Consider the following 26884-nt stretch of genomic DNA (forward strand, 5'->3'; position numbering starts at 1 on the left):
AAGTCTTTCTTTTTTGGGATGCAACAAATATGTAAGTTTCACCACTAGACCTCGCTTATTCAAAACAACAACTAAGCCATAGCTTGATGACAGAGCGTGGAATCATGGGAGATAATGTGTTCACCACCGTCAACGAGGGTAACATGGGTATTCACTGGCTGAAATTGCACATTTCTCTGGATTTAAATGTTGGAAATATTTGTGATAATGTAAGTACACAAGTCAACAAAATAATATAACCTTGTTCTAGTGGTTTTTAGACATTTTAATGCAAACATCTTACATATTGTACCTTTAACTAAACTTTGTGCTACACATTCTACTGAAAATGTCTGTCTAATCCATCATTTTATAGCACGAGTGGCTTAGACGATGTTGAACTGGCAGACAGACGCCTTTTCTCCACGGCAGTCCTCGTCGAACCACTTCCCGTTGGCCGTGCTGGACAGGATGGCACAGTTCTGGCCGCGGCCTCCATCGGGCTGATGGGTGATCTCTGATTCCCAGTTCTTGAAGCGTATCGGTGAGCCCGTCTGGTCGGTCCACTCGCCCTCCTTTAGTATGTCATTCACACCCAACCAGATGTGCCCTTCTGGCCCGACGGTCTGCCGCACATAATCGTACAGCTGGTCGTTCTCGTCGCCAGAAAGAGGGCTGCTGAGCGTTCCTCCTTTAGCAATGCACTCATCGTTGGCGGCGTGAAAGCTCTTCTTCGTCGTGTCCACGAGAAAACACTTGCCTGGGATCTTAATGCCTTTTAAGCAAACTGAAGAGGGAAGGAGAGTAAGAAGTTTAGGATGTGTGCTTCCAGGTCATTACCCCGAACAGCTCAGATGGACACGCTCCTTATGTTATGAGCTGTGACTAACACACAACAGACGCTGAATTCCACACACCTCACGTCTCATGGAGAAGAGAGAATGCTTTCCAGGAACAAGTACATCAACAAAAAAAAAAACTGTACTTGCAGATAATGTAATATTAATGAAATAAACAGCCACTTAAGTGACTTTCTTAACACTCATGTACACTTTTAAAATTAAAATGAACAGATTTCAAGTACAAAAATGAATACATTTAATTTGCTTAAAGGGAAAAAGTAATATAAATATTAAACTGCAAGTATGACATTAAGCTTGCTTAAAGAAATATATACTTGCTATAAAAAAAAACTAAAAACTAGTAGTTTACTGAGAGTATAATTCAAAGTTTGCTAGAAAACTAACAATAACCCAAAACTGTAAGTTCTCTTGTAGTATAGTTGCAATAAAAGGAAAGCTTGAGTTTAAAACTAGTTCTGAAAAAGTGGGCCAATTTAGTCCCAAGAACTATTACTATTACATTAATTTTAGTATATTACTACCTAAATTATACTAGGAAAACAGAGGCTACTTGAGCTTTACTTAATTGTACTTAACTTAAAGTAAACTTGAAGTATGCTTCTTGTTGTTGTGTATCTGGGTGTCAATCATTTAACTGAAGTAAAACTGAAAATACACTGCTGGTAAATGTCGTCACTACACCGTGAAATTGTTTACAATATACCACAAATATTTAATTGGAGTTGATGTTTCACTAGTAAGTTCAAGGACACGCTTGACTTCCACAACTTTGATGGGTTTATTGTTATTACTAAAAAAATTAATAAAAAATGTAGTATGGGTAACTTATGACTGTTAGTGTACATATTTCAATGTCTTGGCAGATTTTATTCAGTACCTGTTTGTAAAGCTTGTTGTTCCTTGAGCAGATTCAGATCCTGCACAATCTGCTCAATCTGTTTCTTCAGCTCCTCGATAGCAGCACTGTTCGACTCTTCATTACCAGCAAACAAGCACAGAATTACACATTATACATAAACAAGGTCAATTCAAATGGATTTCTAAATTGGAATGATTTAAAAACTCCAAAACGGTAGAATGTGTTCATTTAGTAGAATATTTATTTTGTAAAATCCAATTAATGCAAACTGCCAATCGCATAAAAACACAAATAAAAACGTGAGTAGCCAGACAGTGAAGTTGAATCTTAACAAATGATTTTCCGTTTACCTTTTTTGCCATTCTTTTTCTTTGTGGAGCTCTGCTCCGGGCTGCAGCGCACCAGACAAATCACACAAAAAAGAAACTTCACAGCTCTGAAATCCATCTTCCTCACTGAACGTGAAGCTAGATGCGTTTGAGACACGAAGCACTCTGATGTGCTGAGCTGAAGTGAACCTGCCCATCGTGAGCTGCGTAACAGATGATTCTCATTTACCAGCGTCTTCAACAGAGCAACAAGCCTTTTTTCTGGCCTTCTGGGCTGCATTATTGCTGTTATTTTACAGTATTATTGCTATTTATTATTAGTAGTTCTTATGAAGTAGTGTTAACCTTGTTTTGCATTGCATAATTACAAATCAGTGTATCAGTGGCTTCTGATTACAGTTATTAATTACCAGTAATAATTATATGTAAATTATCGTTTTATTCTTTGCACTGTTGTGCAGTTTTGTTTTTGTATAATTTTGTATTACATCAGTGCTATAACGTCAGGATCTGAACTGGGTGGAGTGTGTGTATCTGTCTGTTCTCTACACTCACAGACACTTGGCAAGCGTAGAATAATGAGTGAAAAACATGGGTGGATATTATGGGTGTTAACAGAAGCACATGCAGCAGTTAGATATGACATTAACTTTGTTCTCTCTTCACAAGTATCTTTCATAAATGTCAGCTTGAGGTAAATAGTTACATGTGCACTACCACTCAAAAGTTTAATTAAGAACCAAGGCAGCAATACAGTAAAAACAGCAATATTGTGAAATATTCTTGCAATTTAAATGTATTTTATTGCTGTAATCAAAGCTGAATTTTCAGAATTATTACTGCAGGTTTCAAATGTTGTCAGAAAAGATATAGTAAATTACATTACATATTAAAATAGAGAACAGGTATTTTAAATTGTAATAATATTTTACAATATTATTGTGTTTGTGGTCAAATATATGCAGCCTTGGTGAGCAGAAAGCCTATAATAGGTTGTTTTGTGACAACATCCCCTGCATCGCTCTGAATACTTCTTCCTGGAAATAATGCTGGAACAATGTTCAATGTACTTTACTTGAATGTGTGCGCTTACAGACTGACTTTATATCCACTCGAAGGCATAGTTCACCCAAAAATGAAAATTCTGTCATCATTTACTCAAGTCGTTTCTTTCTTCTGTTGAACACAGAGGGTATTTTAAAAAATGTTGGTAACCAAACAGCCGTTCGTCCCACATAGTATAGGGAAAAAAATACTATGGGAGTCATTAATGTCACAAATGTTTGGTTATCAGCCATTGCTACTGATTTGTCCAAGCAAATATTGATTTTTTATTAAAGCAAAAAAAAAAAAAAAAGAAAAGAATGAGAAATAGAGCAACATTTCTTAAATATATTTTAATTTTTGCTTTGAAAAGTATAAATAAAAGTAAGAAACATAAATTGCCATAATTTATACATGTACAAAACTGTTAAGACACAATATTAGTAACCGTTCATTGTTAACAAAGAACAAACTAAACCTCTGAAATAACTGACAACTGATTGCTGTCCAGCTAATTACTATGTCTTGTTATGAGACCGATTTAAAGGAATAGCTCACCCAAAAATGAAAACTGGCTGAGAATTTACTCACCCTCAGGAGATCCAAGATGGGAAGAGATTTGGAGAAATGTAGTATTCCATCACTCGCTCACCAATGGATCCTCAGTGAATGGGTGCCGTCAGAATAGACTTGTTCACTGAAGAAAGCAATTTCATGGATAGAGGATTTTGGCCATAGCAACAGTTTGAAGTTAAAACGGCTTAACGATAGTTTTGTTTCTTACAAACACGCAGCTTTTCACTTCTTCAGATGTTAACTGATGGACTGGAGTGGTGTGGATTATTGTGATGTTTTTATCAGCTGTTTGGACTCTCATTCTGACGGCACCCATTCACTGCAGAGCATCCATTGCTGAGACACTGATGCAGTGCTACATTTCTCCAAACCTGAAGAAGAAACAAACTCACCTACATCTTGGACGGCCTGAGGATGAGTGCATTTTCAGCAAATTTTCATTTTGAGTGAACGATTCATTTAACAGACGCACAAGCAGATCTTGCATTCAAACACTGGCATGGTAGCACAATCCCACCAGCATGTAGATTTATTCATTTGTTTAAGGCGCAATGTGTCTCAAGTCACGAAGATACTGGAATGCTCCGGTCTGTCCGTTTCGCGCAGGTGCATAGATTCAAACACACACCCGTAACAGCAAAATCACTGGAGTAAAGCTCAGTTGGATGTGAGTGAATTGATGTTTAGGTATGTAAGGCATTATCAGCTGATTCACTCAATCAGGAGTTCAATCAATCTGAGCAAAACAACACACGTTTAAAAGAACAGTAAGTGCACACGTTACAGGACAACTAATCAATCCTTAGGATTGGAACTACAACACCCCGTGATGAGAAGACAGTAATACAGCATGCTTTACATCGGCGGTTCTCAGCTGGGTTTGCTTCAGGGCCAGGACCGGAACCACCAAAGGCAATAGGGGGGACAAGTCCTCCCCGAAGATTAGAAATGGCCACACTGTCCCCTCCCTCAATATCTGACACTCTTGCACTGATCTGCTGCTCTCCATTACACAGTGCTCTGTTTGTTGTTAGGATGACAAAAAGCTTTAAAAGTGACATTTTTAGGCTGGTCTGCCTCAGCGGTCTAACAGCGCCAATCAAATCAAAGTAGGCGGGGCTTAACAGTTCACAGAAGCAGAGCGTGAAGCAGCGAGGTAAGATGGAAGTACTAAACATTTAATATTTGAACTGTTTTACGACAGAAATGTTAAACAGCCAACGGTAATATCCAGCAATGCAAACCACTCAACTTTTTCTTCCTCAAATATGGCCATTTTGAATTGAAAATAAGGTATCATTTACATGATTCATCTGAATGTGACGAGAAAAGAAGCGTTTCGCGTTTTCAACATATTATACATACAAATAATAGTGCATGTATTTAAAATACTATTTGCAAATAGTTCAAAATGATTACTTCCCAACTAGAATTAGACCTGCTTTATCACGCAAAAGTAAACAAAATGTCCTTAAAATCAATTATTACCCATATTACTTTGATTAATATTTTAGTATACTATTCTTAATGATTTATATATTCCTAATATTATTTAGTATTTATTAAACAGGTCAGCAGCTAAATTTTGGGGTTGTGAGCCACCAGTTGAGAACCACTGATTTAGATCATGCAGTACATGGATAAACTGCTGCTTACCATGGGACGGTAATAACTTTACTAACCCACATCTCTCTGATGGGACTCGCGCTGCATTAGAACATTAATACTGTCCACCTTGTTTTTACTGTAAGAACGGATTCAGCCATTTTTAACTTGAATGTGTGAGGCTTTCGGTGTCATTCATGTCCTGCTATTTTAGCCCTTAAAGCAGTCTAGTATTCTGTTTGATATTTCAAACTGGTATTTGTTATCATATCATTTTAATTTATTATCACAGTCTTAAATGCACTGGATTGTAGTGCAAATAGTTTTACTGTTGACTGCATGTTGTGATTCTTGTATATATTTACCAATAGCGGCTAATGAATCAGAAGTCTCACACATTCACAGAAATGACCTGCAAAATAAGGTGGACATTTACACTGAGACAAGTCCTACAATCCAGATCCTCCAGTTGCTGAACACACAAACCTGCAAACACACAAACACTGAATACTGCAAAATGTGCAGTAAAACATGCAAAATACAGACCATCACATCAGTACAGAAGAACTGAGTTCTGCAGTGAGCGACAGACATTGAGAAGAAGGTCAAATCTGAGGAACACTGAGTAACTCCCTCCAGGGACGCTGCAGAGACCAGCCTCTCTCTAGGTGGGGCAGAGCACTGTACAAGAGAAATCATGATCAAAATCATCTGATTAATGTAATAAAGGGAGAAACTAAAGGAGAATTTCTGAAGAATCTTAATGCTGCTTTTTTTTTCTTCATGCGACAGTTTATAGTGACCATGACTGTTAGGATCCCAAAAGAATCCAAAAACAATATAAAAATATTATAAAAGTAGAGATGCTATAATTCAAGCACACTTCTGAAGCCATGTTGTTGAAATGAAACTGTTGTTGCGTGGAGACGTCTTCAAAAATTCTCCTTCTACATTACTGGTTGAAAGTTTGGAATAATTGGAATAAAATGTTTTTGAAAGAAGACTCTTCTGCTCACCGAGGCTGCATTTATTTGATTAAAAATGCAATAAAACAGTAATATTGTGAACTATTTTTACAATTTAAAATAGCTGTTTTCTATGGGAATATATATTAAAATGTAATCTATTGCTGTGATCAAAGCTGAATTTTCAGCATCATTACTCCAGTCTTCAGTGTCACATGCTGATTTGCTGCTGAATTAATATCAATCATTGGTGCTCAATTATTAATTAAGGTTATCAATGTTGAAAACAGCTTTTGCTGCTTAATATTTTTGTGGAAATTCTTTCAGGATTCTTCACTGTAAAAAAAAAAAAAAAGTTGAGCCAACTTAAAATTTTAAGGCAACCAGCTTCAGCAGATTTTTGTTGCATAAACTTAAAAGGACAAGTTGAGAAAACTCAAAAATCTGCTGAAGCTGGTTGCCTTAAAATTTAAGTTGGCTCAACTTTTTTTTTTTTTTTTTTTACAGTGTTTGATAAACAGAGCAAATTTCTTTTATAAATAAACAAAATACGAAGCAGCACAACTGTTTTCAGCACTGATAATAATAAGGAATGTTACTTCATGTTACAATGTTACAAATCAGCATATTAGAATGACAACCCAGGCTCATTGGAAATATGTGCCTCTAAATACATTTCTGCAGCACCGTTATTACGTACCTTACTGCACGTTTCAAGGCAGTTTCAAAGTGAAATTGAAAGTGGCACTAAAACAGGTTCAATACGTTTTTATTACGTTGATATAGGTACGATATTGCCAATGAAGAAGCAATATCTTCTCAGGTAAAAGTTATTAGAACCATGTCTAGGGGCAAGCTGGCCATCACGCTGCTCTGACCTTATCAGCCCGTTTGTATTTGATTCGCTCTTGTCGCTTATGACAGAACAGCTAACCAATCACGATGATCTTGTCTTCGGAAAATATTCATTTTATTCGCTTACGTCAGAAACAGCAAATCTCTTTAAAAACTAGCTGTTGTTTTCACTACATTGCATTGCTATATTTCGTAAAAGTTTTACCCGCCAACACTGTTACATTTACTCACCAACATCAATTTTTACTCACATTTGGTGCTTGGCGAGTGTTAATTTTAGGCCCTGTATGTCTACGTACATTTTTCAGTTTTGCAGAAATGTATTTAGAGGCATGTATTTCCAGTGAACCTATGCTGTAGCATGATTTCTGATGATCATGTGACACTGAAGACTGGAATAATGATGCTGAAAATTCAATTTTACATCACAGCTATAAATTACATTTACAACACAGTCACACAGAATATAGTTATTTAAAACAGTAATAATACTTCACAATATTACTGTATACTTGATTTAAAAAATGCAGCCTTGGTGAGCAGAAGAGACTTCTTATGAACAGTAGTGTATATATAAGTCATACACATTACATGAGTGTGAGTAAATAATGAGACTAAACTGAATCTCCGCTACAATCGCAGCACACAGGGGTTTACTGCACGTAACTGAGCAGCGGCGACTGATAACAGCTACGCTTAGAGGAAGGCTGTAAGTCACTCAGCAGTGAATGCTATCTGTTGCTATAGTAACAGCAGGTAGACACATTGTATAGCAAACACAGGCACAGTAGGATCTAAAAGCTCATTACTCATTAACTACACCTCTTACAAACCTCACAACAACAGAGAAGAAGATGCCATGCGAACAGTGAACAGCTTAAATGTGAGCAGAGCAAAATAATTCTACATTAAGCATGAAGCATGACTTTTCATGATGAATAGTTAGGGTGTAAATTAAGTTTGCCTTTGCAGACAGTAAAATACGATCACTATTAATTAGCAGTGTTGTGTGTCATTCAGAACTGAATTGAGAGCAAACAGGATGCAGAATTGTAAAATCTCTGTGAAATCTTTGAATTTGAATCTAAATGTGCAAAATTTCACAAGCAATAGAAAGGACCATAAATAATTTTCCACTGTGGAATAAAAAAAAACACATTTCATCTCACAATGCTGACTTTCTTTCTTGCAATTTTGAGTTTACATCTCACAATTTGGACACTTCTTCACAGAATTGCGAGTTTATGTCTTACAATCGAAAGTTATAAACCCATAACTGTGAGTTAACATCTCACAATTCTGACTTTTTCTCAGAATTTTAAGTTTTTGAGTTATTATAAACTCAACTGTGAGTTAACATTATTAACACAATTAACAACTGCAACTTTGCATCTCGCAATTTCGACTAATAAACTTGCGACTGTGCGTTTACATCTCACGATTCTGAGAAAAAAAATCTAGAATTGTGAGATTAAAACGTCTTTTTAAACGTTTTATTTTTACGTTTTAAACAGGTTACTTTTTAACCTGTGGTGGAAACAGGTTCCCATAGGACCGGATGTAACAAAATGAAAGAAATAATGTCTCTAAAATAAACTTCCAAAGCTACTCCACAAACATATTTTGTAATGAATTAATTTATAGTACTGAAGTGTCATGTTAAACAAATGAGCAAACAAATGAAAAATGAGCACATTTTCCACTGTGGATATGTCATTTTTGTTTTGTTGCTATGTTACAAATTAGTTTACACTTTCATTTTTGCTCTCTTTCTTGAAAAACGCCAATAATTGCAGAGCTGACATTATATTCATAATTATATCTCACTAGTACAGGGACACATTCACACAATTAATACACTATGGGATATATATTTAGCACTCTGATGTCAATAAGGTTATTCTAAATACAGTGTGGCTGGACATTTTGTAATGCTGTAAAATTTTCATTGAACTAATAAAATCTTTTGTTTGTCATGTTGAATTCCTCTTCCTGTCAATCCAATTCAAAATCATGTGTCTTGTGACCAAATCAATTAAAATTCAAACTCATTAACTGAAAGAAAGCCAAAATAGTGTGGCAGGGATGAGCTATTTTAAAATGTTAAATGCCTGAAATAAGCTCAAGATTCTTTAAAGTTTTATTCTATATAAAAAAGGGGTCATATGATGCGATTTCAAGTTTTCCTTTCTCTTTGGAGTGTTACAAGTTGTTCATGCATAGATAAGATCCCTGAAGTTGCAAAGACTAAAGTCTCAAAACCAAAGAGATATTCTTTAGAAAAGTTAAGACTCAACCACGCCCCCCTAAAACAGCTCATTTAAACACGCATTTGCAAAACACCGCCATGTCTTGGAGACGCTGTGTTTCGCTGTGAAAGCGAAAGTACTTTGTTTGGGCTTCCAAAAGAGGACACAACTAGAAATCAGTGGTTAAGATGTATTTACAACACTGTTCCAGAACAGTTCAACCCAAATATTGGAGTGTGTGCAGCGCATTTTACAGAGGATTATTTCCTGAACCTGGAAGAGTAGCCTGCCAGCTGCTCAAAGACTGTTTCTATAAAGTGGGGCAATTCCAACTTTGCAAGGACAGTCTGGCGCTTCTGACTCACAGTCTGTAAGTACGTTTCGATATTTAAAGAATTTGCTACTGACTATTCAAACGCGAGCAGTGAGCAGTGTAGAGTAGCGCTTGTTGTTTCTCTGATCACAAATGCAGACATGGTAATGTTTATGCAGCGCAATGCAACGCGACGCATAAAAAGACAGTATAAGTCATTATAATCAGTAATTATGTCCCCACTGGATGCAACAAATGCCTCGTTTATAATGGGTTTTTATTGTTTTAGTCTCGTCTCGCCGGGAAAGGCCATCACAATCCAGTAAGGGGCGTAACATTTCCATCACACGATTGAGGTATTCGGCCAATCACAATGCACTGGATAGCTGGCCAATCAGAGCATGCCTCGCTTCTCAGAACGATGAGCTTTGTAAAAATCGGCGTGTTTCAGAAAGGCAGTGCACAGAGGAGCAACAATAATGTACAGTATGTGGAAAATAATGTGTTTTTTTAACCTTAAACCACGTAAACACATTGCATTACACCAAATACACAAAATAATGTTCTTTTTAGCAACGTCATATGACCCCTTTAAAAGCATTTTAGGTGTTTTTCAGGTAAAATATTTTTTAAAAACTTTGTCAGAAGCTTAAGGGTGGTGACGCTGAAGTCATGTGACCATGATGGTTGGTCTATGTTTAGCTTTTTACTTTTATACTTTCGAAATTCATAAAAGTTGCATTAATTTGTGAAGATTATCATGATGAACTAAACATGTAAGAATCATAAACTTTTGTAAGTTATTTACTGCAATATTCCAAAATCTTACTGGGTTTTTGTCGGGTGAATCAGGGTGATGTGAACAAAAACACGTCACCACTGCAGCGCTGTTCTTAAACTGTATGCTTTTCTGTTTGTGGCCTGTTGTTACCTTTGAGGATGTAGTCTGTGAGGAGGCTTGGGACTTTATCGCTGTCATCTCTCATGGCTTCTAAAACTGTAGGAGAGCAAACAATAACAATGAGATGTCATTATTTACAGTACATATATGCTACTAACAACCTGCAGCAGAAAAAAACAGGGTATTCATTTGAAATAAAAGCACTTGGTCTCACTTTTGGTAAAAATCTGAAGGTCTTGGAGTGATGGTGGTCCGTCTTTCCTCTCGTAAGGGATGACTGTTGTTACATACTGAAGAAAAGCACAGATGAGAGGGGCTGAACATGCCAGACAGACATGGGATGCATTTCAAAACACTTACTATCTGCACAGTGTTGGGAACACTACTTGTAAGCTTTTTTTTTAAAGGAATAATCAGAATTTACAGTTCATTTCTGCAATATTTTGCACAGTAATATTTTTGTGGCACAAAAGCAATTAGGATCTCTATTAGGGTGATCAAATTAAACACATACATTTACACTAACTACAACTACATAAACAAAACACCCTAATTTAAACTAGATAAAAAGGTTAATCAAGACAAATTTTGAAGTTGGTTTGAGAAAGCCAGACCAGAAAGTTTGAAAAAGTTTTAAAAGCTTGAAGGTTACGTTTGAAGAAGTTTAAAATAGTTTTAATGTTTGAATGTTTTGAATTCACAAATCTTTCACCCCCACCCCACAAGTCCTTTCACAAATCCTTTTGACCTGCAATATTTACTTGAACTGCCTCTAAGATTGGTTAGTTAATATTTCAGTAATTTATTAATATGAAGTCAATTTTTTTGTAATTTAACAATGCTGATGGTTATATCTGATGTTGGTTAATGGTCACATGACATGCAGGCAAAACAAATAAAATATATATATATATATATATATTTTTTTTTATATTTCTGTCACACTTTAGTTTGGGGACTAATTCTTACAGTTAACTAATTATTATACCTCAAAAACAAAAATTAATAGTTGTTAAGTTTAGGTATGGGGTGGGTTAAGAGATCTAAAATATGGTCAGGCAGAATAAGACATTATTATGTGCTTTATAAGTCAAGTCACCTTTATTTATATAGCGCTTTTAACAATACAGATTGTGTCAAAGCAGCTTTACAGTATCAAATAGGAAAATAGTGTGCCAATAATGCAAAAGGACAATAGTAAACACTCAATCTACTTTCAGTTAAAGTCAGCTCGTCATTGATTCAGTGTGGTCATCGTCCAGCTCAGTTAAGTTTAAATAGTATCTGTGCAATCAAGTTGAAATGAAGTGTCCCCAACTAAGCAAGCAAGCAATCTTTATAAGTACTAATAAACAGCCAATATGGTAGTAATAAGCATGCTACTAGTTAATAGTGAGAATTGGTACCTAAACTAAAGTGTTACCAATATTTCTTTGTAGTAAGTGTTGTATTACTATTTGCAATTTTCATTAATTAATTATTATTATTCACAAATTTGACGCAGATTCGGAGAAGGTTCGACACTCCCAGAAGAGCAGAAAAGAGAAAGCGAGAGATATAGGCACCTGTTTCTTCCCGCCCACATTCCCAAAAGTGTGGCGAAAGCCATTCTGAATAGCAGTAGAGATTCCCTCCACGCTGAAGCGCTACAGGCACAGAACAGAAGAGAGAAGAGAGAAGAGAGAAGAGAAAGAGACAGAAAGAACAGCATGAAAGAGAAATCAAATCAACTACAGCAAGAGGTGTCTGAGGAAGAAAAGCCTGGAAAAGATGTACATCTCAAACGTGTTTCCAGACCAGTGGCCACTTGTGATTGGATTTTGTCAAAGTGGGTTTGGGTTGTGATGGGCATCGACATGTAAACACTGAACAACACACACACATAGAGCTCATCAAATATGATAAAATAAAGCTCAATATGCTCAAGCGCAGTTGAGCTTCTTTCCCATTTTTGATGAGCTCTATGTGTGTGTGTTGATGTTTATATGTGAAAGAAAACCTAAATGAAATCTGTTCATCACTGTGTCTGTTCAGAAGACTTGGATTAAACTGCTTGATACATGTCTTACATTTACGATGTCTTGCTGAAGCTTGACAATTTCGCTCGCATGGACTTTAATGAGTGGATGATAAGAAAATATTAAAAATGTCTTCTTTTATGTTCACTAGATAAGTCTTATGGGTCTGAACTAATCCTTTAAAGTCTGCATGAAGTTATGACTGACTGAACTACAATAGTTTGACATATTTCCAAAGTGGGGCTTTTTGAAAATGTTTTTGAAAAAATGGGACTTGATTTTCTCAATTGGATGTTGATTAAGAACTTGCAAACATTTTTTATTACAAGATTTCTGAAATGATAGGTTTAAATACGCAAATCAGTCACTATATGTGACCCTGGACCACAAAACCAGTCTTAAGTCACTGGGATATATCTGTAGCAATAGCCAAAAATACACTGTATGGGTCAAAATTGTCGATTTTTCTTTTATGCCAAAAATCATTAGGATATTAAGTAAAGATCATGTTCCACGAAGATATTTTGTAAATTTCTTCCCGTAAATGTATCAAAACTTCATTTTTGATTAGTAATATGCATTGCTAAGAACTTCATTTGAACAACTTTAAAGGCGATTTTCTCAATATTTAGATTTTTTTGTGCCCTCAGATTCCAGATTTTCAAATAGTTGTATCTCAGCCAAATATTGTCCGATCCTAACAAACATCAATGGAAAGCTTATTTATTCAGCTTTCGGTTGATGTAGAAATCAAAATTTCGAAAAATTTACACTTAAGACGGGTTTTGTCGTCCAGGGTCACATATAATTAAATACGCACTAATTTGCATACATTTCCTGAACAGAAATCTGAACACTGGATAAAGCCAGGTTAAAAAAAAATCTTCTTCCATTTTGCTGATATATTAGAGTTATGTTTTTACAGAGGGGATTTTGGGAAAATGTTGACAATATTTTCTAATTCATGGAGTCATAAAAAGAGATTTTCTCATTTTATAACTCTATAAATCGGAAAATACATCCAGAAAACATCCAGAAAATCAACTTGTTTTTAGAAATAAAATGTATAAAATCATGTAAATGATATGTAAACAAACCCCTCTGTAAAAAAAAAACAAACCCTACAGAATAAACTATAAAAAAACAAAACGTTGGTATAAACTATAAAAAAAACGGCCTTTAAAGATATGCTCTAATTGAAATATTTGGATGCAAATCGATAAACAAATAAATTGTTCAATAAGATAATCACTTAAAAGAACAGTTCACCCAAAAATGAAAATTCTGTCATCATTTACTCACCAAACAGATGATGGTCCCAATTCATTTCCATAATATGGAAAAAAATATTATGGAAGTCACTGGGAACCAGAAACTGTTTGGTTACCAACATTCTTCAAAATATCTTTAATGTTCAACAAAAGAGGGAAATTCACAGAGGTTTGGAACGACTCATTTTTGAATGAATTATCCCTTTAAAAGTGTATTTTGGATGTTTTCTTTCCACTTGTCTGAAACAACACGTTATGAAAGCCAAAAATCTCAAACGTGACCAGTGCATGAAAAAAAGCAATAGTTTTGCCTGGAGTGTCTTGCCTTAAGAAAACAAATAGGGTAAATTTTGACCAAGCTCAAGACAAAAAACACAAATACTTCCACTAAACATCCCAATCTAGCGACTCACAGAAGACGGCAGCCTCTCTGACCCAGACGTGTTCTTCACTTTCCTCTTCTTTCTCAGCATCTCTCGGTGGACCTTCTGCCGGTTCTGTACGTCTATGAGAACCGAGATGAAGCTGTTCTTCACCTCCTTCTCAAACTCCAGCTCGTCCCTGATGGCCAGGTGCTGGATGAGCTCCTCTGAATAGCCGCGTATGGCCGTCTCCACGTCCTCCAGCTCGCCGTTCAGCTCCAGCGCAGACATCAGCCTCACTCCTGCACAGACAGCACACGCTCAGACACGCCTCCACAGCCCTACACCTGACCTCCAGAGGGACGTACTCACGCTCCTCGTGGATCTGGCTGCTGTGAGATCTCTGGCTCTTCTGAGAGATGAAGGAGAGCTCTGAGTGTGGAGCGATCCGCTCCGATTCCATCTCTGGGGAGTCCTGCATGAGCTCCTCTAGCTCCTCAATCACCTGACGACGCATTCAGATTTGATCAAAAATACAGTAATTGTGAAATATTATAGCAATTTAAAATAACTATATGAATATAATTTCAAATGTGATTTACTCCTGGGATAGCAAAGCAGAATTTTCAGTATCCGTAACTCAGGTCTTTAAAATAATTTTAATAATTTTAAGTTTATTTTATTTTATTTCAGGTTTTTCATAACTTTTTTTTTTTTTTTCCCAGATTGCGTTTTATTATTTATGGAATTTATGGAAAAAAGGGCATTGTGAATTTTTACTCTCACAATTCAGACTAGTTTACATCTCAAGGGTTTATATCTCACAATTCTGCGCAACTAACTAATTGTGAGATAAAGAGTCACAATTACCGTTTTATTTTTTATTCTGCCGTAAAAATAAAAATTACCACATTTTTCAAAATTATCTTTTTTTCTGTTTTTAATCTTTCTGGATTCTATTTTAATGGATGAATTTAATTTCAGTAATTAAAAAAATATGTCTAATTCACAAAACGTACACAATTTACAAGCAATTTATTAAAAATGTAACATCCCCACCCCCCAGAATTATTTGAAGAATAGAAAGTTCAAAGGAACAATTATTTGAAATCTTTTGAAACATGATTAATGTTTTTACTGTCACTAAGTATTAATAAAAGTATTCATGTCTATGTATTATTTATTCTAATGTTTGCTCGTAATATTTAATTGCTGGTTCTCAAAAGTAAAGGCACTGTATGAATTATCCTTATTATTATTATTATTTTCTTTTAAAAATAATCAAATCTTTAATTACACTTCAAAAGATTGGGGTCAGTATTTGCTTGGCCAAAGCTGTTGACTGTTTTCTGGTTATTTTGATTGTACAGCTCTTTGAATGAACTGAACTGTTTGTGAGGAGTGAGGGGCGGTCCTCACCTGTTCAGCAGTGAGCAGCGGTTCCTCACTGATGCAGGACACGATGATGGAGTGCAAGTCCATCTGCTCCCTCAGGTCCTCGTCGTCAGACAGGTCCAGGTTCACACTCTGCATCCGCTGAAGGACCGAGACAGAGGAAGGGTTACTGCGGTCTGAATGCTGTCACTGGCAGAACACAGCTCCAGACTCACCGGTCGGTCCTCGATGCTCAGCGTAGAGAGGTGAAGTGAGCGAGCTGTAGACTGACTCCAGTCCACCGGCATGACACTGCCATAGTTATCTGTGAGAGCGTTCCAGATCCTGCGCGGAGGAGAAACCCCGTTCACACACACAACACACACAGTGCATGTAGATATAAAATGTTTTCAAACTTATTCACATGGCTAATTTTCACATTTGGTGAAAAAACATTTAGTTAAGAATGTCTGAATGTCACTGCATTAGATATTCAACCAGATTGATTTTTGTAAGCAACGAAAACCTAGTAGATGTGGAAGAATGTTTGGAGGAAGAAACCAGGACTCAGCTGGGATCGTACGTATTTAAATGAAATGAAAAGAAATAAATAAATAATGCGTTCACCACAAGTTTCGGGCTGGTAAGGGGATAATGTTTTTGAAAGAAGTCTCTTCTGCTCGCTACAGGCTGCATTTATTTGATTAAAAATACAGTAAAAACAGTAATATAGCGAAATATTATTAGAGTTTAAAATAGCTGTTTTTTATGTGAATGTATGTTAAAATATAATTGATTTCTGTGTAATTAATATCAGTGCTGAAAACAGTTCTGCTGCTGAATATTTTAGTGGAAACCGTGAAACATTTTAATTTTCAGGATTCTTTGATGAATAGAAAGTTCAAAAGAACAGCATTTATTTGAAACATAAATATTTTGTAACATTATAAATCTCTACTGTCACTTTCGATCGGTTTAATGCATCCTTGATGAATAAAAGTATTGATTTCTTTCTTTCAAAAAAATAAAAATAATAAAATAAAAATTCTGACCTCTAAACTTTTGAATGGTTGTGTACATGCTAGCAATAAAAATGTAATACGCTCGGTTTTAACTGCAACGCCATCGTATAGCCTATCTATCCAATTCCATCAAACTACATTTACAAATGTGTACTAACGAGTTTTTAATTAAGCTTACCTTTTAAATGACCGCTGGTGTTTGCAAGACCTTCCGTAGAACCAAGAACTAACTCACTGGCTCAGATGACGTGCTTAAACACTTAATTTTTGTAATTTTGACTTTATCCTCGCACTGCTACGACTTTATTCTCGAAACATTTCGACTTCATTCTCGTAATATTTTGACTTTATTCTCGTAATTTTTCGACTTTATTTTTGAAATATTACGACTTTAATCTCGTAATCTTGGATTTTTTATTTACGTGGCACTAAAACGCTGTCGTACATTAATACATAACATACAAACAAGTATTTTAACAGATGTAATAAAGCCAAATAGTAGTAAAGCAGACCTGCAAATATAGAAGATGCTAGAACTAACTTCACTTTTTTGGACAATTTTTGCAATGACTTTTAACGAGCTGGTGTCAAGATAATCCCATAACCATATGCTGTTATTTTTGTAGTGGAACACAAAAGTAGATTTTTTTTTTAATACTCGTTATGCAGCTTTTTCCATGCCACCATGTCAGGAATGACAATAAAAATAAAAACGCACCATCACAAAAAGCACTGCTCTTTATTTTATTGCCTTTTTCCCTATCACATATTTTAGTAAGCATCCTAAATTAGATATCATTCAAAAGCTTAAACATTCAAAATGCATCCTGTGGGGCGTTACCATGGAAATTGTACTTTAAATCCTCCTCCCCTGGTGGGCGGTGTCACGTGTCATATAACAAAACTAACTACATATTTGTTTTTTTTGTTTTGATTTTTAATAGAAGTAATATTGTGACAGAAATGTATAAATTTGTGACAGGAAAAATAAATTAAAAGAATTAATGGAGTTTGGGTGTCACCCAGTGGCTATTTTTGGTATAAAATTTCACTTGAACCTCAATTTTTGTGAAATCAACTTCAAATTTGGTTAGACTCATGGGTTTGATTTGATAACAATTCCAGAATACTGAATGCCGGATTTTGTAATACATATATCTTTTATAAAAAGAAACTATTTTTAGCACAGTACCTTTTCTTTATTGTAAACTTTTATAACTTTTTACGCTTTCATAACTTCATCAATAATCTTCTCATCATGTAACTTGTATAAACGATTACTGTACAACTGTTTGAGTTCTGCATCCTGCTTGAACACGAGACACAGTAAACAACATCCACAGTCACGTGACCTCCGCTGATGCGCAGGAATTCTTCACGCTGACCAGTCCTTATCAGTTATAACTAATAATCAAACTCTTGGCTGTCAGTAAGGTATCATCCGTGAACACTAGATTTTATTCCATTCCCGCATCCTGTCATCACGACTCATGCATTCATTAGACGCCGTTATTGTGCGCGGACAGAATGTCTTCAATGGTCCACTGATGAAAATAACAATGATGATGCGCATTAAAACAGTGCGCTGCATTACACTAATGCATGCTTTTCTTTACTTACTCATCGCATTTCAGGGTCGTATCCTCGTTTATCGGCGTCACTGGATTAATTGCGTCCGGTTTCGGGTTTACATTTTGGAAGCATAATTGTAACTTCTCGTCAAAGTGTGCGATCGCGTCCTCGGTGTAAGAGCTCGTCTCAAACGCGCGCTCTGTGACAGAAACCCCATCCAGCAGCAGCGACATCTCTTCAGCGTTCACACGAACCCGCTCCAGACCAATATTCCGTCCCGTTCCGCTCTTGAATTCGTTAAAATCGTGCCACTCATCAACATCTCTCCGCGCTGAAGGCTCCGCCATAACTGCAACCCGAGAGACGTGCTCGGTTCCGACCAAATTACGAACCCTACTACGGCGAAAGCGCAGCTCATGAATATTAATTAGAGCATACTTGCGCTGCGTAGAAACCTATCAGAGTCACTCCGGCAGCGTAAACTAATTAATATTCATGAAGTTCCGTCAACGTATGCTTTGCAGCCAGCCAATAAGTTAAACCAAACACGCTTGAAGGTATAATAATAATAATAATAATAATAATAATAATAATAATAATAATTTCTCAACGGCTATGGTAAAACCTTCCGAGTCCAGCAGCGTAAAATAATTAATATTCATGAACTTCAAGCAATGTGCTTTGCAGCCAATTAATTAAACCAAACACGCTTGAAGGTATAATAATAATAATAATAATAATAATAATAATAATAATTTCTCAACGGCTATGGTAAAAACCTTCCGAGTCCAGCAGCGTAAAATAATTAATATTCATGAACTTCAAGCAATGTGTGCTTTGCAGCCAATTAATTAAACCAAACACGCTTGAAGGTATAATAATAATAATAATAATAATAATAATAATAATAATAATTTCTCAACGGCTATGGTAAAACCTTCCGAGTCCAGCAGCGTAAAATAATTAATATTCATGAACTTCAAGCAATGTGTGCTTTGCAGCCAATTAATTAAACCAAACACGCTTGAAGGTATAATAATAATAATAATAATAATAATTTCTCTGGTTAAACCCGTTGAATGAACCTCGCGTTGCGTAATTAATGTTAATGAGCGAAGCCTTCACCATAGTAAGATTGTAGGAATGTTAATCATACCGTTGTTAAATATTTGATGAACTGGAATATCAACAAATAAATGAATATCAATGTATGTAATTTATAATGCAACGAGACATTTTACTTGTATAAACATGAATATTTTGTAGTTTTTGTAATAAATATGAATAAAATAATAAAATGTGTCAAATAAATAGCTATATTTAAATAGATAGGTTTTGTACCGCAATGAAAATTGTAAAAAAAAAAATATGAATGCCTAAAACTAGCCATAATCTGGAATGATTAAAATGGTGTTTATTATAATTTTTTTAATTTATCATATTTATGCGAACAAATGAAGAAAAGAACAACAACAACAACAAAAATCTATTATAGATCAGTGGTTAAACCTCGTATTTTCTGTTTGGAAATACCAGTTTCATGTTTTAGACAGAAGTTCAAGTTTCTAGGGACAGCGATGTCCGATTCATGAATGAACTGTTCTTTTGAGTCGAATCTTTTCAATGAATCGGTTCACAAAATCTCGAACAGTTCTCTTTTTTCCGTCTCGTGAACCGTTCAGTGAGAGCGTTTGGAGTGAAGTGAGAATTTGGCAAATTTGACAACTAAGATTAATTAATAAAAAGATCAATTAATAAATAAATAGCAGAAATAATACAATAAAACATACTGGAAATATTTTGGCTTGATGGCATTTTTGTATGGCAGGTTTAAACACGTCCAAAACAATTATTTAAACAATTATTAATTATTATTTGTTCATTTTAATGGTATATGTTTTTGACACTATTATGATTTTATTTTTAAATTTTAAGTGTTGGGTTTATTGAGACGTGTTGTGTTTTTCAAGTACATTATCTTGTGAGCAGTGTTGGGAAGGTTACTTTGGAAATGTAATAGGTTATAGATTATAAATTACCCTATCTAAAATGTATAAAATAAGTAGTGTATTTCAATTAATTTATTAAAGTAATGTAACTGGTTACATTTGATTACTTTTCTGATGTTTTCAACTGCTAATGATTTTCAAACATGTAAACCAGGCAGTGTTAGCATGTACTCAACACGGATTACCGTCGCTTTCGAAATCCTTTATCCCTTGAATTAAGATTATAATCATTTAATTTTAAAGCACAGCCACCACAAACTAAGACTTACTTTGAGATCACTCTGAGGTTAAATACACATTTAAAACTATAACAAGAAATAGTTTAGTAGCTACGCTACTGTTTGCACAGCTATGACAGGCAACACTGCCATCTAACAATGCCTTGGAAAAAATAAACAGTTAATAATATGCATAAATCCAAATAGGAAATATTATATTTCCTCGCATAAGCATGTGTCCTATTCTGTGTCCTAAACTCCTGAAACATATATTAGAGCACTCACTGCAATTTATGAAATAAATTAATTAAACGTGTGAATGTGTGTGTGTGAAAACAAAAATCAGATATAACCCCCTTCGTAATCATTAACATTTTCATAAGTAACTGTAATTTAATTATACATTTTTTCTCAGTAACGGATTACAATTACATTTATTTTGTAATTAAATCACGTAATTTAGTTACCTGTAACTAGTTACTTCCCAGCACTGCTCGTGAGGCAGCAGCGAGTCTCTGCTGTTGTTGCATGACTCGGTTCCTCCGGACGGCGGCGCTCTAGTGACTCGACACTGACGCTTCAGCAGCGAGAGAAGAACCAGCCGGAAGCGGAAGTGAGAGCGGCAGCGGTGAAAGCGGAAGCGCAAACATGGAGGCAGCCGTGTTCATTTTATCCCTCGTCGACTGCTGCGCTTTAATATTCCTCTCCGTGTATTTCGTATCCTTCACAAACTCTTGAGCTGAATGAAGATGTCCGTCAGTGCGCGGGCTTGTTGTGCTGCTCGTGCTCGCGGCGGCTGCAGGCTGTGATTGCGGCCAGATGCTGATTGTTTAGGTTCTGTTTGTCATTCGTGAGGATTTATCTTTATAATGTGTGTTTCACTAGGATTAACTGAAGCGTGACATGACGTTGATTCCTCCTGTTATGAGTTGAGGAAGCTGGTAATAACTGTGACAGATTATATTACTGTTATTAATGATCTGTATATGTCCTTAAATCCATGCTCAGATTATTACTCTGTCTGATCTGGAGTGTGACTACATCAATGCTCGATCCTGCTGCTCCAAGTTAAACAAAGTAAGTCTGGATGGTGAGGCTGATGGCAAATTTCTTTCTTTACAGATCATGTATTCTATTAACAGATATGAACAGTGGGCTTCAAAATCTGAAAGCACAAATCTGAGTTGTTTATCTATTTTACTTAAACATTGAGCAAATTAAATGCAGTAAAGCAAGTGAATGTGAAAATGAGGGTTCTGCACCAGTCCTGTTTCACTGATCATGTAAATAAGTGAATTGGTGGCATTGCTCATATGACTCTTTGCACAGACAGAATGTTCTTGCTTTAAATGAAGAAGTGGTGTGTTTTTCTCCTGTCATGCTGAAGAACATGATCGTCAGGTTTTGCCCAGCTCGAGGGTTTCTGTCATTAAAGCAAAGAGCGACTAGAAATGATCAAATTCATTATACGTTTTTACTCGAGGTGTCATGCCGAGCATTTTATGTAGAAATGAATGCATAATACGAAATGTTTCAGTAGTGGTTTCAAAATTTTGGACCACACTGTACGTCTCAAATGGCAAAACCAGTTTATTTTAATGTTTAATTTCTTTAATAACATGTAACCGACTTTATTCTATTACACAGTGATTGAATATATGCATGTGTGTGATTCTTCAGCTAAGCTGAACTCTTCTATTCTGTAAGCACTCAAAAGGGAAATGTAAATTAAGAAATTAATATGCATTTTTCTACTCATGTTGCTTATTACATAATTTGCAGTTAATTCGAATTTAATGCACAATAGTAATTGTAAACAATAGATGTATAACCTTTTCTGTAATAAGAGACTTTTGATAAAATATATCTCAGAATAAAATGAGATTTTTATTCCATTTTGTATTCATAAGTGACGGGGAAGCAGCAGGAATGTGATTTTGAATTGATGATCGGACAGCATTGCTATTATTTGAACATTTTCATTTGCACAACAGACAAAACACACTTTGAAGAAATCCAGATTTCTAATACTGTTGGAAATGCTCAATAGTGTAAATGAGCGGATGTTTTGTGGCTCTGGCTGTGATGGTGTGATAATGTCGCTGTGGTCTGTGTTCAGTGGGTCATTCCTGAGATGATCGCTCAGGCTCTGGCCACGGTCCTCATGCTGGTCTCCATGCACTGGTTTGTGTTCCTGCTCAACTTACCTGTGGCATCATGGAACGGTTACAGGTGATTCAGCCCAATCACACCTCACACACTGCAGATATAAACCTGAGGAATGCTCCAGCTAACTGTCATTGACGTGTGTGAACAGATACGTGAAGGTTCCTATGGGGAACATGGGAGTGTATGATCCCACAGAGATTCACAACAGAGGCCAGCTCAAGTCCCACATGAAGGAAGCCATGATCAAACTGGGCTTCCACCTTCTCTGCTTCTTCATCTACCTGTACAGGTAAAAAACAAAAAACACAACCTGCTGCACTTTGCAGCGTCTGCTCAGACAGGAAGAGCCGGTGATCAATCCCAAGTTTGCGTTGCTTATAACGTATATTTGAATATTTTTCATTAGTCAAATTTGTTGTCAACAAATGAGAAGCTTTAAGGGCTCACTGCTCTATTCTTTAACATTTAAAAAGCAAAGAAATTGAGATAAATATGACTAATTTTACTGTAATGTTACAAAATGATAATACTATAATTTTATTTTACAGCAAAATAGTATTGCAGTAATTATTACTATTAATGTATCATTTTATTAAACATTATGCATTTTATTTGTATAAATAACTTGTAGTAATTTTATTATTATTATTAGCAACTATTATTATTATAATTAATGATACTATTAATATACCTTTATTTTATTAAACTTTTATTATATATCAATTATTTTATTGTAATTATATTTTTACAGTAAATCAGTATTATTGCAATATTTATCATTTCTAAGTAGTAATTATTATTTATTTTAATTGCCATTATTGTTATTGACAATAATAAAGATAATACTATTATCTTTACATTTTTATTATACTTCATAAATACCCAGTTTTATTATTATTACTATATAGCCATATTGATTGGGGTGTGGGGGAATTTTTTATATTTGGCCCTTAGCTGATCATATACCTACATACATAAAAAAAAAAAAAAAAACTTCTTAATCACATACAGTCTAGATCTGAATCCACACATGCGTTTCTGTTTTCAGATGAAATGTTAAAGAGCTGGTGTCGAGTGTGTAAATGAGGTTTGTTCTTTTCTCTGCTGTGTTTTGCAGCATGATCCTGGCTCTCATCAACGACTGACCCGCATCTGTCTTCACAACACAAACTGCCAAATCATGAACTGGCCTTTACATATTGTGAACAAATTCCATGCATCCCAATCAGAAGATCAGCTCAGCTCTCGTCAACACATCCTCACTATTGCCCCTCAGAAACGGCTCGTCTGCAGACCACAAACCCCTGATGAAGCGAGCGCCGCCGCATGCGCTCTCCTCCCGTCACGTGTCTGTACCTCACGTTGGTTTCTCTGAATCTTGCGCTGCTTCTCAGGACTGAAGCATCAAGACAATCGCACTGAATCACTCGACATCTGTTTGACCAGCAACTGCACACAAAACAAGCTCACGGTTTCCACCACGGTATAAAAAAAACCAAATAAAGGTAATTGTGGCTTTTTATCTCACAATTCTGATTTTCTTTCTTGCAATTCTGACTGAGAAAGAAGTCTGAATGGCGAAATGGAAACTTAGAATTCTGAGATATCTTAGGATTCTGAAATTGACAAATTGGAATTGCAAAAAAAGCCAGAATTCTCAGAATTGTGAGAAACAAAGTTTTTATTTTTCATAATTATGACTTTTTCCCCTCAGAATTGCAAGATTGTACCAACACGTACTGCATTGCGAGATAAAAGCTAAAAAAAAGTCTGAATTGAAAGAGATTCAGATTATGCGAAACAAACTCATAAAAAATCAACTTGGAATTGCAAGAAAAAAGTCATTTATATCTAACAATTCTGCCTTTTTCCCCCCTCAAAATTGCAAGATACAAAGTCTGAATTAAAAGATATAAACTCAAAAATCGAGGGGAAAAAAGTCGCAATTACCTTTCTTTTTTTCATCCTGTGGCAGAAACAAGCCTCCATACATTCACCCACCAAAACCAAAAGAAAAAATGTTTCACAAAGATAACGAAGCCTGTTTTAAGACCAAGTCTTTTGGTATTTATGATTATATTTTGACAATTAAGCACATTTTAACCTGCACTGACATTAATGTAAGGTCTTTTTTTTTTTTTTTTTCATAATTCCTATTACACTCCATGCTTGTTTTGTTTTAAAATAGAAGTTAAATCGGTACTATTACTGTGATGCACAAATATTACCATTTACATTTTTATGATTTAAATATTGTATTTTTTGCATCATGAGAAGCAGTTTTTTGTTGCATTACAATAATAATGACAAATAGGAATCAAAATGTGCTTAACTGTCGTCTAAATGTCAATGCAAGACGCCTTAATGGTTTAAAATATATGCAGCATTTTTGTTTTGACGAGCTGGACATGTTCTTAAGTTCCATGATTTTTTTTCCTTATCCACTTGCATGCTTTTGTAAACTGTTATTGGAAGCATTGTCTGTGTATGTGAACTTGTTTACAGATGAACGGCGCGTGACTCAAAGGAGCTCTAGAATAACCAGAACAAGCACTAATGTGTTCATCACAGCTTCTCTGATTCAGATCCGGTCTGAATCACATCCGAGCCGTTTCACCAACTTCCTACTAATGACATTTCAGTGGCTTGTTTTGAGCAGATATCATTGATTTTTGTGTCTCCTGCTTTTTATATTCAAGAGCGTGTCAGAATTGAATCAGATCAGACAACCTGATATTTAATGATGTTTAAGTGAAATTTCATTAATGTAGGGGTGAATCTCACAAAACCTGGACCCCAAAATCACAAGAAATAAATTATATTTTGTTTAAAGAAAGGCAATGTTTAGAACCATTAAGATATTTTTAAATGTTATTTTAATGAAAATTAAGCACATTTTTTCTTAAAGACTTTTCATTAGTGTGTCTGTATGTTTTACTCCTGGGTATTAGTTTCTTCAGTGGTGCTTTAATTACAGTAATAAATATTCAGTTGTCAACATTCATCACATTTAAATTGTAAAAAATGTTTTGTATTCATGCGTCAGTATTTGCTGTGCTGCAAGTTGAGTCAAAACTTAATTGTCAAGGAAATACTGTACAAAAAAAAAAATCGAAATGTTCCTTAAAAACAGGTGTTATTTTCTTTACACAAAATACCTTTCTGATTTTGAATTGTGGATTCACCATTGTTGAGGTTAATGAATGCTGGGTAAGCAGGGGTGTGGTTTTGTTCAAACACTACGCAGCGTCACATGATGATCTTTGAGTTTTAGCAGTCAGTGTTCTGCGTTGAATAGCACTTCATGTCTCATCGTTTGAGAGGGTTTGGTTTGTAAACTTGAGATCTGTGTCATCGGTTTTGTTTAGTTCTTTTGAATATTTGCGTTTGTGGGGTTTATTAAATAAAAAGATGATCATGAATAGCACGTTTTTACAATTCATTCATATTCAGTTCAGTGCACATTATTGTTCTAAATCTAAATTTCTTCAGAGAAACCTTAATGATATTGGATATTTTCTCAAAACTGTAGAATGCCTAAAATGTTTGCTGTTGTAATACATCTGATATCAGTGTTATTTTAGTATTATTGAGGTTACAGGTTTTATTAATTACAATTATTAATATTTTAATATTGAGATCAATTTTTAAATTTATTCCAGTTTGTTTTAAATAGTTTTTATTTTAATGTATTCTGTTTTCAAAGTTCTAGTAATTTCCCTTATCAGTATGGTTCATTTGCATTGTGTCAGTTTAGCTGATGGCGCTTTGGGGAAATACAGTTTCATTGAAGTACTGAAGCCTGATTGAATCACGTTCGTACAGCAACAAATGACCTTTCAGCCTCCCAAAACGGGGGGGGAGGGGGAGGCATCGGCCTAAATAAGTCAGCGCTGAATGCCATTTCATCAGAATTTTTCTCTGTCAGTAGCTCAGCATGAAGATAATCTCACTAACTCCCAAGAAGAAGATAAAGCAGCAGCCTTCCTGCTCGCCGTAGAAGAGCCCCAGCAGCCGATCGTGATGCTGAGAACGATGCTTCTCCGCGGCTATCCAGCAAAACTATTAGAGTGTACTTCACGTAAGAGAGCATATTTCTTGTGCCGTTAGTTACAAAATGCCAAACCACGTATGTGGCACATGCAGAGCACTCCACAGATGTGCGTTGCCTGTTCGTGCAAAGCCCATGCAGAGGCTGCTGTCATTGCGAGAGCATGAGTCACGGATCACTTTCTGTAAAGACAGCGACCCTTTCCCTTGTGCTCCTCTCAGGAGCCTTGGAGGAAAAAACAGATGGGTCTGAGTGAGCTCATGTCAGCTCAGATCCCATA

General features: G+C 35.6%; 2 protein-coding genes across 6 annotated transcripts; one reads left to right on the plus strand and one right to left on the minus strand.

Annotated features, from left to right (window-relative positions):
- Positions 1-250: 250 nt before the first annotated feature.
- On the minus strand, positions 251-21029 carry clec3ba (C-type lectin domain family 3, member Ba). Of its 4 annotated transcripts, none has more exons than XM_058746364.1 (10): positions 20852-21029; positions 15800-15908; positions 15609-15725; positions 14562-14694; positions 14241-14491; positions 12104-12184; positions 10753-10828; positions 10569-10634; positions 1720-1815; positions 251-766 (listed from the first exon to the last, which is right to left on the minus strand). In XM_058746364.1, exons 2-10 carry the CDS (start codon positions 15869-15871, stop codon positions 366-368), a joined length of 1293 nt encoding a protein of 430 aa, XP_058602347.1. In that variant the 5' UTR covers positions 15872-15908; positions 20852-21029; the 3' UTR covers positions 251-365. The 4 variants fall into 4 exon arrangements, with proteins under 4 accessions (XP_058602347.1, XP_058602345.1, XP_058602346.1 ...); XM_058746362.1 differs by lacking the exon at positions 20852-21029 and adding an exon at positions 18206-18569; XM_058746363.1 differs by lacking the exons at positions 12104-12184; positions 20852-21029 and adding an exon at positions 18206-18569.
- Positions 20922-25975, plus strand: cnih4 (cornichon family AMPA receptor auxiliary protein 4). 2 transcript variants are annotated; one of them, XM_058746367.1, is made up of 5 exons: positions 20922-21101; positions 21393-21461; positions 22504-22616; positions 22702-22842; positions 23671-25975. In XM_058746367.1, the coding sequence occupies exons 1-5, from the start codon at positions 21033-21035 to the stop codon at positions 23696-23698; spliced, it is 420 nt and encodes a 139-aa protein (XP_058602350.1). In that variant the 5' UTR covers positions 20922-21032; the 3' UTR covers positions 23699-25975. The 2 variants fall into 2 exon arrangements, with proteins under 2 accessions (XP_058602350.1, XP_058602351.1); XM_058746368.1 differs by lacking the exon at positions 20922-21101 and adding an exon at positions 21113-21218.
- Positions 25976-26884: the final 909 nt, after the last annotated feature.

The sequence above is a fragment of the Onychostoma macrolepis genome, chromosome 16, assembly GCF_012432095.1.
Source record: "Onychostoma macrolepis isolate SWU-2019 chromosome 16, ASM1243209v1, whole genome shotgun sequence".
NCBI lineage: Eukaryota > Metazoa > Chordata > Actinopteri > Cypriniformes > Cyprinidae > Onychostoma > Onychostoma macrolepis.

Excerpts from the sequence above, each read along its gene's own strand:
- clec3ba (XM_058746362.1), bottom strand. The coding sequence starts at position 18,504 with ATGGCGGAGCCTTCAGCGCGGAGAGATGTTGATGAGTGGCACGATTTT. Across the intron at positions 15,909-18,205 it reads ACGACCCTGAAATGCGATGA|GATCTGGAACGCTCTCACAG; the intron begins GTAAGTAAAGAA and ends TCCTCCGCGCAG. Across the intron at positions 14,695-15,608 it reads CGCTGCTCACTGCTGAACAG|GTGATTGAGGAGCTAGAGGA; the intron begins GTGAGGACCGCC and ends ATGCGTCGTCAG.
- cnih4 (XM_058746367.1), top strand. The coding sequence starts at position 21,033 with ATGGAGGCAGCCGTGTTCATTTTATCCCTCGTCGACTGCTGCGCTTTA. Across the intron at positions 21,102-21,392 it reads TATTCCTCTCCGTGTATTTC|ATTATTACTCTGTCTGATCT; the intron begins GTATCCTTCACA and ends ATCCATGCTCAG. Across the intron at positions 22,843-23,670 it reads TTCTTCATCTACCTGTACAG|CATGATCCTGGCTCTCATCA; the intron begins GTAAAAAACAAA and ends TGTGTTTTGCAG.